The 13,318-nt window shown below is 34.2% G+C and overlaps 1 protein-coding gene across 1 annotated transcript in view; it reads left to right on the top strand.

Moving 5' to 3' along the window:
- Positions 1-13,318, top strand: part of LOC150102348 (poly [ADP-ribose] polymerase tankyrase-like) — a 1,002,656-nt gene that overhangs the window by 151,841 nt on the left and 837,497 nt on the right. Inside the window, 1 exon segment of the mRNA XM_090399561.1 lies at positions 2,585-2,714. Within this exon segment, the coding sequence (XP_090255687.1) occupies positions 2,585-2,714 (130 nt within the window).

Here is a 13,318-nt window from a genome sequence, read left to right as displayed (position 1 = left end):
AAGAAAATTAAAACTATGGCATGTTCTGGGGTAAATATCCAATATGAATGAAAGCAGTAATTGAAAACCTAATTCCAGAACAAGTAACACATGTCAGTTATTTACAGTATGATATAATATATGAAATAGATAACATGTACATCAGACATTACACTGCTATCAAGATATCTGTGGTATTATAAGAAAAAAGGCTAAACAAGGAAGGAAACATAATTAAAATTTTAAAAAGCGATTGCAATACCAACAGTAATATTTGTACACTAAGAAGGAGAGGCTACCATTAAGAAGGTTGGTATACAGGATATAGGAAACGCTCATACATGCAGATACATTTATAATCTCTTCGCCTCCCTGTATTGAGCCATATAGACTGCACCTTATCTAATGGTTTCAGTTCTACAAAGGATCAAAACAGTAATCAATCCAACCCTCAATCCATGACTTTCTCTTTTGGTGGAGTTAGTCTTTCTTGTACTGTTTTACTCCATTAAATTAAAAGATATCTTGTTTTTGAAGATCTGTTTTACAAAAATCATTTATCTTCAAAGATAAGTAAATTCAACTTACAGATTTCATTAAAGAAAATTAAAACTATGGCACATTCTGGGGTAAATATCCAATATAAATGAAAACAGTAATTGAAAACCTAATTAAAACTCCATTAAGCCTTCAATATGAGTTCTTCCCAGCACTTAAGAAGGATTTTAGTAATGCTATTGCCATCACTTACATAATAATAAAAGGCTGAATGCAAAGAAATATAAGGATAACTAATTTCAAGTGGAACTTTCAAGTCTCCCTTGAAATTAGCTATCTTTATTTGTTCCAGTAAAGATCATTTCCTTCCTTTCTCAGTTCTTGGTGTGTGTATATAGAGTGCCCTGTTCCTGCAAGTTGACCTACTATCCACAGGCAGGAAGATCAGTCATCATCCACATAGAAGAGCAAAAATTACCTCTGCAAACATAACTGTGGTCAGTCGGGTATTGTAGACATGCTGTAAATACTACTTGCAAAGGCACTTGGAAAAAACCCACTATGCTCCATCACAGCAAGTTTAGAAGAGAAGGACTGTTTCTAGAATCTGCAGTTGCCCTCAGAAATCAGCCTAATCTGAATAAATATGATGCATAAATCTTCCAGAAATATGGGGAACACTAATCCTTCGAGATCACAGTTTACATCTGGGCACTCTGTCTGGTGTTCACGGAGAATACCTCACCTAGTTGGTGAGGTACCCTCCTCTAGTCTTTCATTGATATTTCATTTAGTTTTGTGTGTTGCCTTTGTGTGTGTTAAAAGTTCCATGTTTTACTCCCTGAAGATATCTTTGCGATTGAGATGAAATATTTGAAGAATTAGTGTTTTTAATCTTTTCCCAGTACTATTGTACTCCATTAAGCCTCCAACAAGTTCCTCCTGGCATGTAAGCCTTAAAGCATGAATTCCTGCTACATTATTTGCAGAGACTTTGCAGTTATTAATGAAATGCAGTAGTGATCTGAGGGTATTTGGCAGATATTTCCAATCACATTGTATAAAATTAATCATAATCTAATCATGGCTCTGCAACCATCAGGTTCTGAGATCAAATTTCAGTGTATGTTTCATGAATGACTTAGGTGGTTGCTGAATTTCTTTACCTGATACAAGACCACCATTCTGTGCATGTTTTTTGGAGACGTGAAGTGGCTTGAAAAGCTTTGTGGGTTAGGTTTTTATAACACATCTGGATTACCTAATCTCTAAGCCATCTAGTAATGTATAATTGGTTATTACAGCCTTTCATGGGTGAAATTCACATGAAGTAGTTTTTGAGTTTAATTTAAATTATAAATGAGCACACCAGGAAACTGGGCAAGTGAAATGACTGCATTTAGTCTCTAGAACAATTTTTAGCATTTTAAGTCTTTAAACCTATTGTAGTAATATGTTATAATTGGTCAGTGTTTCTTGGTCAGGATTGTTAAAAAAAAATAAAAATAAAAAAAAAAAGAAAGAAAAATTGAAACATAATTACATAAAATGATTTACAAGAAAGGATACCAGAACCCATGTTTATGATTTTTAGAAGCATTCTTAACATAACTGCTAGAGATGTTCTTGCCATTGTATTTTTTTATGGAATCATTGTTATTTTAATTCTGTGATATCACTGATTTGGTTATTAAGATTTACTTATTCTTAACCACTTAGGGCAGTGGTTCTCAAACTTTTACGGCACCCTTATGTATTAGTATTTTAGCCATCTAGTATTACTATGTATTACTAAAAGCAAAACAGTTAGTGGTTTGTACAGTGTCCATTAGATGCCCTTCCTATCATCACATCAACACATCAGCAGTCTGATTCTAAAACCACGTGGACTAAGTGTCATTTCAGTGAAAATATTGGAATATTTCATGTTGCTCCAGGGCGCCACAGTGCACAGTTTGGGAACCACTGACTTAGGGTTATTTTTTAATTTTTTATTCATATTTTATTCATTTTATGCTATGACATCTAGACTTGCAATGAATAATGTGAGCAATAAATACAAATGAAAATGAATAAACTGAGAAAACCAGATTTGTTCATTTTTTAGGAAGATTATCAGGTGCACGAAAAGTAGTTCCCACTTCAAATCAAGCTACCAAAAGTCGCAAGACTATTGAAAGACTTCATCCTAATCCAAAAGTCACCACGTATGAAAAAGATCCATCATTTGAGTCAAAGTATGCATTGGTTTGAGAAGGGTGTATAAAGTATTTTTAAATCATCTATTCATTTGAAATTAAAATTGATGTCTAGTTCATAGTTATAGTTCTGAAATTTGTATATGCTTTAAATTTTTTATATTGCTCTTGGTACTACTTTTTGCAAAGTGAATCAATTATGAAAATATTATGATATTATTAATGTTTTTATGAAGTTTCTAAATATTAATAGTATAATTATTGCCACACAGAAAACATTTTGCTTTAACAATCCAGTTGATCCCAGTTTAACCTCAGAAGCATTCGGATATAAATTCTTTCTTTTAAAGTTACACAGTGATCAGCACTCATATTTGTAAATTTAGGGACACAAAAACACACGTGTTGAACAGATTATTTTATTAATTACTAATAAAATAAAACTTGACGTTTCAATCCCTGTATCGAGGTCATCATCGGAAGAATACAAGCATATATGGAACAAGCTACATGCTCATACCCTGTATACCAGTAAACTAAATCTACGTAGTTAGTTAATCCTTTTGCCTAGCCTGACCTCTAGTAATAAAAAAAAAAAAATTAAATAATAATAATAAAAAAAATAAATAAATAAATAAAAATAAAAAAAAATTAAAAAAAAAAGAATATATATAAAAAAATAATAAATAGATAAAAAAAATATAAAATAAATAAGTACAACTACAATAAACTGCTAAAGTCCTCATGTTTTAATATTCTTCTGGATAGTTCTGATTGTTATAGTATGATTTCTTTCAGTTGCCGTTGAATGTTACAAACACTTCACCAGGTTGTCTTCTTGTAGTGGGATTTTTCTATGGCAAGTTTAGGTTGTTATACAGGTTGTAGATGGGTCCTCCACATTCTTGAAATGGTTAGGCCATCATTTTTGTTGAGATTTGGGTTGTGTTTGAGCATTTCACATGACTCTTTAAATTTTCTCTCAAACCAAGTTTTGGTGCGGTGTAGGGACTTGGTATTTTTTTTTAAAATAAAAATTTTATATTTAAAAAAAAATATTTAAAAAAAAAATAAATTATTTTTTATTTATTTTTATTTATTTATTTATTTTTTATCACTAGAGGGGCTAGGGATAAGGATTAACTAACTACGTAGATTTAGTTTACCGGTATACAGGGCATGAGCATGTAGCTTGTTCCATATATGCTTGTTCTTCTGATGATGACCTCGATACAGGGATCGAAACGTCAAGTTTTATTTTATTAGCAATTAATAAAATAATCTGTTCAACACCTGTGTTTTTGTGTCTCTAAATTTACAAATATGAATTCTGATATAAATTTTCATTCAATAAAAGTTAAGAGAGGCGAGCATTGTTAGTTTAGTTTTGTTACTCTGGTATGATGTGTTTGTATCTGAATACTTTGGTGTGTATTGTTTTGCTTAAAAAATATATTGGATTCAAATCCTGTGTGTTAGGAATTTTATTATCCTTTTTTTTTTTCCCCAGTCAGGTTTGAATTAGCCTATCTTAGTTAAAAATAGATAAATGAGGTAAATAAACGAGGACAGCATTCCACAAACTACAAATTGTGAGCATGGGCTAATATTGTTAGAATTGAGTTCAGGAGTTTGTCATGAACACAATTCATCTCAAGTGATTAAAAAAAAAAAAAAAAAAGGCAAATTGAGACTTGTTGGTCAAATTAGTTATTCTCCATTACTCGAAACTGCATATACATTAAACTGGTATCATGATGTGATATTATGATGACACAGATGTTACATGATTATATAAGGCTTCTACTGTTTTTGTCTGGGAACCAGGACAGACAGTGAAATGTCAACTACTGGAACAACCTCAGCAGAATTGAAAATGGTTGTTATTGCTGCAGGATTGAACACTGGAAAAGATGGGACAAGCCGAGGAACTAGAGAAATAGACCGAAACAAGATAGATCCTTCTAAATAATAAACTATAAATAGTAGCATCATGTCAAGTTCTGTCCTTAAGCTTCATACTACATATAGAATGTGGCATCTGCTACTTGCCTCCTACCATTGCCAACAACATGAGGCTCGACATAGCTAACATCTTCGCACAGCTTTCACTGCCTAGAAGAAGTCTCTCTAATAGCCAACTCCTCATGTTTTGTAAATTATGCAAACACAGTAGCATAGTAATCACTAGAGCCAACAAGGATAACAGTACTGTAGTCAATGTAGAGTGTATAATCAGAGAATGTGTTTCTCAGAGACTGCATCATTTTAAAACTGTGGGATTATGATCTCAGAAATTCTCAAAAGAAAACATTACAAAGGATTATGAGCTTAGCAGTTTTCAAAAGAAAACATTACAAAGGCTTCTGAAAAATGTCACATCTTGGCCCTCTGAAATAGTTAAACTTGAACTTGTTTAAGTTAAAGGGATATTACATCCCATATTGTTTCTTAGCCGAATAAGAAACTCAAAAAGTTTCATGCCGAATATAGAAACTATATAAAGTTCGGTGATTCCAAGCATAAGCAGATACCTGGATACTGCAGCAACTGACCCCTTTAGGTAGAGCAAACTGAGGCAACTCATATCAAAGGTGGAGCAAGCTCCGATCACTATTCTTGATATTTACCCATAATGTGAACTTGGCTCCTAGGAGCTGTATTATTGTCTACATTATGAGAGAAGGTCACTTCCTAGACCGGTTTCAACCTTTATTGAGGTCTCATCAGTGAGTAGGTAGACCTAGTTAATAATACCAAGTTTGTAGTGAACAGAACTTGCATCCCTTCTATGAGATCGGAGCATGTTCCACCTTTGATATGAGTTGCCTCAGCTTGTTCAGATGTTCTTATAATAAGAAAAACTTTGATATGAGAAAAAATAGTATAATAAGAAAAACTTTGATATGAGTTGCCTCAGCTTGTTCAGATGTTCTTATGGAAGCAGCTACAGTAGTATAATAAGAAAAATTACTCCATGAAAGATCTACCAGGAATATGGCAAGTAGGACCTTCTTGATGAAGAGATGTGCTCTAAACTCAAATGACCAGGGAGTGACAGCCATAAGAAAAATCCTGATACATAGGAATGGGCATCTGGTTTCTACTACCTGTCAAAGCAGGATATCCCAAACCCATTGATTCTTTAAATGACAAAAATATGGTCATTCTCAAACTGTCTGTTGTGACCCTGTTGTCTGTGGCAGATTCTGTGAGGGAGACCACTCAGCAAAATCCCAGGCATGCCAAAGATGGAAGGATGAAAAGGAGATGCAGACGTTTAAACAGAACAATATATCATTTATCATGAGGTGAAGAGGCAGTATACCAACAACATCTGCTAAATGCTCTTATGTCAAGAAGATAACAGTAGAGAGAGAGTGTCGATTGGAATGTATGTCATTCCTGCCTTTTCACAATTCCAACATTTTTGAAAAATATAACATATTGGCCTTGTTTGACTGAGTGGTCAGCATACTGTTCTCCTACTAGCAGGCTGCAGATTTGAATTTGAATTTCACCATGTGCATGGATGTTTGTGATTGTCTTTAGGTGGGAGATTAATATCATTTCTCAGTGACCACTGCTCTACTTATTGGAGGCCTGAAGTTTCTTGTAAAAGTTCCATGTGAGGTCTCTAGAGCAGGATTTCCATACTATGTAAAAAAAAAATTAATTAAAAATACAAAAAAATGTAAAATCGATGAAAAAAAATGGAAAAAAAATCTTAATCCTCACTCATGGTACAAAATTGACTATAGGTTTGCTTGGTGGGTGGGAGTAACATAGAAATAAAAATCTGCTTAGAGCAACTTAAAGAGAAAGATCAATATGGTCTCACTCCTGAAGACATGTTGAAAATCCTCCTGTTAATAAATAAATAATGGAATGTGTACCACAGAGGATCAAAGACATGCCTCTGGATCCTTTATTAGAAGGTCCCTCAACAGATAGTGTGGTATCTGTTAGCATGGTATAGAATTGGTTGCTCCCAGATTCTTAGTTGGATAACAACTAATTGTAATAACAGTGCGACTACCTTCCACCTGCTGCAGATATTTTGTAAGATGATCTTGATTATATGATATTGCACTTAACATCCTTCTTACTTTTAATGGGTAATTTAAATGGACACAACACTTTGTGAAGTTGTGCTCATGCACAAACATGAGATGAAGAGTTGAGCATATTGTCAACAATAATTTCTCCTTAAACACTGGAAGCAACACCTTCTTTCATATGCCAACGTGTGCATTCACTACCATTGACCAAATGACTACTCACCTTATCTATTCCCACAGTTTATGTGGGGAAACCGATGACAACCTATTCAGGAGTTATCACTTTCCTGTGGTATCCACCTTTTTGTATGGGCCAATATGTAGTACATTTCGGATATCACAGTGGAAAATTGAGCAATCTGACTGACGTACCTTCTCTGCTTTAGTAGAATTTGATTCTGCGACAGTCAGTATCATCTGTCATTGATGCAGTGAACCACATGACAGAGTATTACACAAGCTGCAATTATTAAAACATATGGTGGTTGGACAACAGCCAGAGGAGTGCAGAAGAAAGCTCCACAACCCAACACAAACATTAATTATCATAACACACTAAAAACAGGGCTCTGAAGATTTGCTGTAGTGAACTAGCATTTAAACATGAAGTAAAAGTTATCAGCAATACCTTCCTGAAAAATGACTACAGCAAAAATACTATCAACAGAATTCTTCACAAGACTCCACTTAAAAACAAAAGTAAATTAGATTACAATAAAACTGTAGCCATTCCATACATTAAAGGGATATCAGATAAACTAAACAGAATACTACAGAAATACAACCTTATTGCCACCTTTAAACCTCCTGCAAAATTAAAGAACTTATTCAACTCATCCAAGGATCCACTTCCTCTGCTGGTCCACCTTGGAGTATACCATATTCATTGCACCTCTCATTTTCCCTATATAGGTGAAGTAAGACGCACAGTTCTAGTCCGAAAAATGGATCATAAATGGCACATTAATAACTATGGTAAATCTGGCCTTTCTGATGATGCTCTGAATACTCTACATAGAGTTAACTGAAAGGCACCTCTTGTTTACATCACAACAAAACGTGGCATGAGCATAAATTTAGGGAGGCCTGTGAAATTCTTATCAATCTTAACAGTAATGGTGATCTAAAAATCCCAAGAATATGGAAGGCACATATTCTATCCACATAACCTTTTTGTCTAAGAGTTAATTATAAATAGGACTGTAAGTAATCCAGGATCTTAACCCTAATATAACATCACTCATGCTAAATTAGGACACTACTTTTTGCCATAATAAAACTGCCTATATGAATTTGTTCTCTGATGATGTAATAAATGGAATATAGCTATGGACTCTACAGCCGTGTTATAAATAACTATTTTAATTTCCTGACATTTCGACCTTCATATTAAGGTCATCATTTAGAGTATATACACATATACAGAGACAAGCTGAATTACATTTCACACAGTATGCTAAAGAGACAATGACTTGATCAATGGTTATTCTACTGGCATGACCTCTAGTGAAAATAAAATAATAAAATAAAAGAGAAAAATAAATGAATTATTAATAAAAAAAAACTACATCAAAGCTATATTCTATTTAAGATAACATCAGAGAAACATTCTTTCATATAGATAGTTTTGTTACGGCAACAGTGATGTCCTAATTTAACATGCCAATTCTTATATTAGATTTAAGATTCTGGATTATCTATGGTCCTATTTATAGTTAACTCTTAGGGAGAAAGGTTAAGTGGGTAGAATATGTGACTCCCATATTCTTGGGATTTTTAGACCATCGTTATTGTTAAAGATTAGGGTGGTTGATAAAAAATCTCGCAGGCTTCCTTAAATTTATGTTCATACCATGTTTTGGTGTGATGTAAACAACAGGTGCTTTTCCAGTTGATTCTATGCGAAGTGTTCAGGGCATGATCAGAAAGGCCAGCTTCACCATAGTTATTATATTTAATTTGTCATTTATGTTCCTTTTGTCTGATAGGAATTGTGCATCCTGTTTCCCCTATATACACTAGTGGCCAAAATTGTGGAAACACTTGGAAAAAGTGTATTTTTGAGGTTTGATGGCTCATAACACCACTTTTTTGTGTATAATACCATAAAATTATATATCAATGGAAAGATAATTTAACCAAGAATGTAATGCTACAAAGTTTGTTCAATTATCTGTATTCTATGAAAAGTTATAGCCAAATAACCAGAAAAAAGAAGCACAACTTGCTTAGGTTGATATGAAGTAGCTTTCCTTCATTTGAATGTAGCCAGTGAGCATGAGTCTTTAGAGAGCCAATCAGGTGTCATCTTGTTTTGGCAGTGAGCCAGTAAGGTCACAGTAGGATTCAGCTATTGATGTCATGTATTGGAGCTGAGAGGAGGACATTTGTTAGTGTGTTATGTGATTGCTATCAAGTTTGTTGTGTTTTTTTTTTTGTGTTCTTTCATTTAGTGAGCTTGTAAAACATAATAAAATTAAAGAAATGGTGCAGAGAGTTGACCGGTCACCCAGAAAGTGATGTAAAATAGTACTATTAAGTGAACAAGGCTACAGTTATGAAGAAATTAGAAGAAAAATTGGTGGAAACTTAACCAAAGGTGACATTTCTAAATTTTTGAAGAGGTATAAGGCAACTCAGTCACTACAAAACCAGACTGGTAAAGGCAGGAAAAGGTGCACAACAGCAAGTGATGATAGAAGAATTGAGAGACTGTGCCTATGTGACAGAAGAAACTCATCTGGGTGTATACAATGTGGAGTTGAGTGCAAGGACTGTTCGGCACGGACTGCATGAATTTGGTCTAAATGCTAGAATTCCACGAAAAAAGCCATTCTTATCTCTCAAACAAAGGTTGAAAAGATTAAACTGGACTAAAACCCATGTTAACTGAACAATGGGACAGTGTTATTTGCAGTGATGAGACCAAAATCTCCCTGTTTGGTAGTGATGGCATAAAATGCGTAAGGAGAAGAATCGGAGAAGATTTGCATCCAGATTGCATTACACCTACCGTGAAACACCCACTTAGCGTTATGATCTGGAGTTGTATGACATCAAAAGGTGTGGGCAGAACTTGCGTGATTAATGGGAATATAAATGCCTCAAAATACATAAATGAAATACTGAAGCCTTCTGCACGTGATCTTTTCCAAGATAATGAAGCATTTATATTTCAACAGGATTCAGCTCCATGTCATGTTGCTGCTGTGTGCAAAATGTGGTTTCAAGATAATCATATTCCACTGCTGGAATGGCCTGGAAATGGCCTAGACCTTAACCCAATTGAAAATCTATGGAGCTGACTAAAGAAACTTGTTAGTCAGAAGCAACCCAGCTATAAAATCCAATTAATAGAAGTAATAATTATAATTCAATCTTGGTTTCATATTATAACAGCTGCAGAACTAAAAAACTTGTTTCTCTCCATGGGAAGGTGTTGTAAGGCCGTAATTAATGCTTAAGGTTACCCAACTAAGTATTAACTCACATTGTGAGAATTTTTGCATATCTCATTTTTTCTACGTGTTTCGCTTTTCTTCTTTATAACTGCTGTTCTAATAAAAAAAAATCATTCATAAAAGTTATTGCATTACATTCTTGATTAAATTATCTTTCCATTGATATATAATTTTAGGGTATTACTCTAAAAAAAAAAAAAAAAAAAAAAAAAAATGGTGTTATGAGCCATCAAACCTCAGAAATACACTTTTTCCCAAAAGGCTTCCACAATTTTGGCCACTAATATAGGGTAGATTTCAAATGCAGTAAATACGGTATACTCCAGGGTGGGCCAGCAGAGGGAGTGGGTCTTTGGATTAGTTAAGTAAGCTCTTTAATTTTGCAGAAGATTTAAAGGTTGCTTTAAGATTGTATTTCTGTAGTATTCTGTTTATTCTATCTGATGTCCCTTTAATGTATGGAATGGTTAGTTTTATTGCAGTCTAGTTTATCTTTGTTTTTAAGTGAGGTCTCATAGAGAATTTTGTTGATAGTATTTTGGTTGCAACCATTTTTAGGAAAGTATTATTGATAACTTTAAATTCATCTTTAAGTGATTGTTCATTGGAGTAAATCTTCAAAGCCCTGTTTTTTTAGAGTATTAATGACAATAGTTTTTGTGTTGGGTGGTGGTAGGAGTTTATGTGTATATATTGGCCAGTATGTGTCGGTTTCCGGTAAACAGTGAAGGAAAGACTGCCAGAAGGAAGGAAGATGTGTGACAAGTGTATCTAGAAACAGAAGCGTGTTCTGCTTTTCAATCTCAATTGCGAACTGTATGCATTTGTGTTGTTTATTTAGGTGGCTGAGGAAAGTTTCTAATGTATGGCAGTCATGGGGCCCAAAAACATTGTCAGCATATCTAAGCCAGACTGGGTTTTAAAGAAGAGGAATCTAGAGCACATTGCTCAAAATATTCCATCTAAAAGTTAGCAATAGAGGGGGATAATGGTGAGCCCATGGCTGTGCCTTCTTTTTGTAGGTAGAAAGTGTTTTGCCACACAAAATAACCAGAACGTAATACATGCAAAAGAACACTAGTTATTTATTTTATAAAATAGTTATAACAGTTGTAGAGGCCATAATTTGTCTAAAATGGGGGGGGGGGGGATATAGCTTTGATTTAGTTTTATGTTTTTCCCACTAGAGGTCAGGCCAGTAGAATATTGGTTGATCAAATCATCATCACTTTGGCATACTGTTTGAAATGTAATATAGCGCTTTTCTTTGTGTGTGTGTGTGTGTGTGTGTGTGTGTGTGTGTGTACAGGGTGGCCAGAAAATAACTTTCCCTCTTTGGAGGTATCTGTAGCTAAAACTAATACACAGAATGAGACCACATTTTATATTGAGACTTTTCTAAGGCACGTGGAGATGAATTCAGCGGGTAAAAAAAAAGTACCAAAAGTCGCCGATAAGGGAAATTTTAGCGCTGGCAGAGCCGAAAGCTGTCAAAATTTGCAGTAAACGCAGGTAAAAAAAGATTATGCAAATTTTACTGTGCTTATGTGACAGCAGCGCCACTAATTCCACTTAAAAAGGGATCGGGAACGTTCAGGCAGTTATTCGAATGACTGACAAATTGTGCTCAATATGCGTCCTACTTTGCCTCAGTGTGCTTTACTTGTTAAGTTGTTTTACCTTAAACAGTGCAATGCCATAGCGGCCCTTCGGGAATTTAGCAGGCTTCATAACTTTACAGACAGGTCCTATGTCAGCTGTAGCACCGAGAGCTATGATTAAGAAGTTTGAGGAAACTGGATCACTAGGAGTTAGACCTGGCAAAGGACAGAAAGCAGTGCAAGAAGAGACAGTAACAGACGTTGCTACTGCTGTGTTCGATGATGCAGAGACCAGTACTGGTCCAAGCGCTTGCGCCATAGCTATCGGTGACTTTTGGTACTAAATCTTTTTTTTTTTGCGGAAATCATCTCCCCATGCTTTTAAAAGTCTCAGTATAAAATTTGGTCTCATTCCGCTTATTCGTTTTAGTTACAGATGCCTCCAAAGAGGGAAAGTTATTTTATGGCCACCGTGTGTGTGTGTCATATATATATAAAAGGAAATTAAATGACTTTATATCGAGAATGACAGATTTATTTTTAAGATACAACTAGTTTTGTTGAAATACAGCTTCTTCAGGTATCATTGGTAAAGAGTAAAATAAAAATAACAGACACATGAAAAAATACATTAACAGAACTAGTATAAAACAAGTTCATTTAAAAGGAATGCGTGCTAGAGATCCAACTGAAGTTGATTACGTGCGTGAGCTGGTATTAGTGCGCCAGTATTGGACAGTGGCAATGTGCGCATCAGAAATATTATAGCTAAGGCTGTTATTAATATGAGATGAATCAAGTGATATTTCTTTAGATTCAATTATTCTTCTTTCCAGTTCATCATAGCACACATGTATTACAGGTTTTTTGCCAATCAACGATGTGTTGGTGGCCATCATCTGCGTTGACGGAGAACGTGGCTCTGGTTCTATTGTAAGAAATGTCTCTTTGATGTTCCTCCATGCGTAAAAGAATGGATAAAGAAATATCACTTGATTCATCTCATATTAATAACAGCCTTAGCTATAATATTTCTGATACGCACATTACCACTGTCCAATACTGGTGCACTAATACCGGCTCATGCATGTAATCAACTTCAATTGGAACTCTAGCACGCATTCCTTTTAAAATGAACTTGTTTTATACTAGTTCTGTTAATGTATTTTTTCATGTGTCTGTTATTTTTATTTTACTCTTTACCAGTGATACCTGAAGAAGTTGTATTTCAACGAAACTAGTTGTATCTTAAAAATAAATTTGTCATTCTCGGTATAAAGTCATTTAATTCCTTTTTTATATACAGTTCTACCGAGTAAATAATGAACATTAATATATATATATATATATATATATATATATATATATATATACATACATACAGACACTCTCTCTCTCTCTCTCTCTCTAGATATCTTAATATGAAGATTGAAACATTGAGAAATTAAATAATTATTCCTAACACAGTTGTAGTCTCCATAATTTTACTGAAATGAATAATGATAAAATTCTTTTGGGTT

The sequence above is a fragment of the Typopeltis vanoorti genome, chromosome 10, assembly GCF_054136105.1.
Source record: "Typopeltis vanoorti isolate ZY-2024b chromosome 10, IOZ_Tvanoo_1.0, whole genome shotgun sequence".
In the NCBI taxonomy this organism is placed as follows: domain Eukaryota; kingdom Metazoa; phylum Arthropoda; class Arachnida; order Uropygi; family Thelyphonidae; genus Typopeltis; species Typopeltis vanoorti.
Note: the sequence above shows the minus strand (reverse complement) of the source record. Positions and strands in the feature narration are given on the sequence as shown.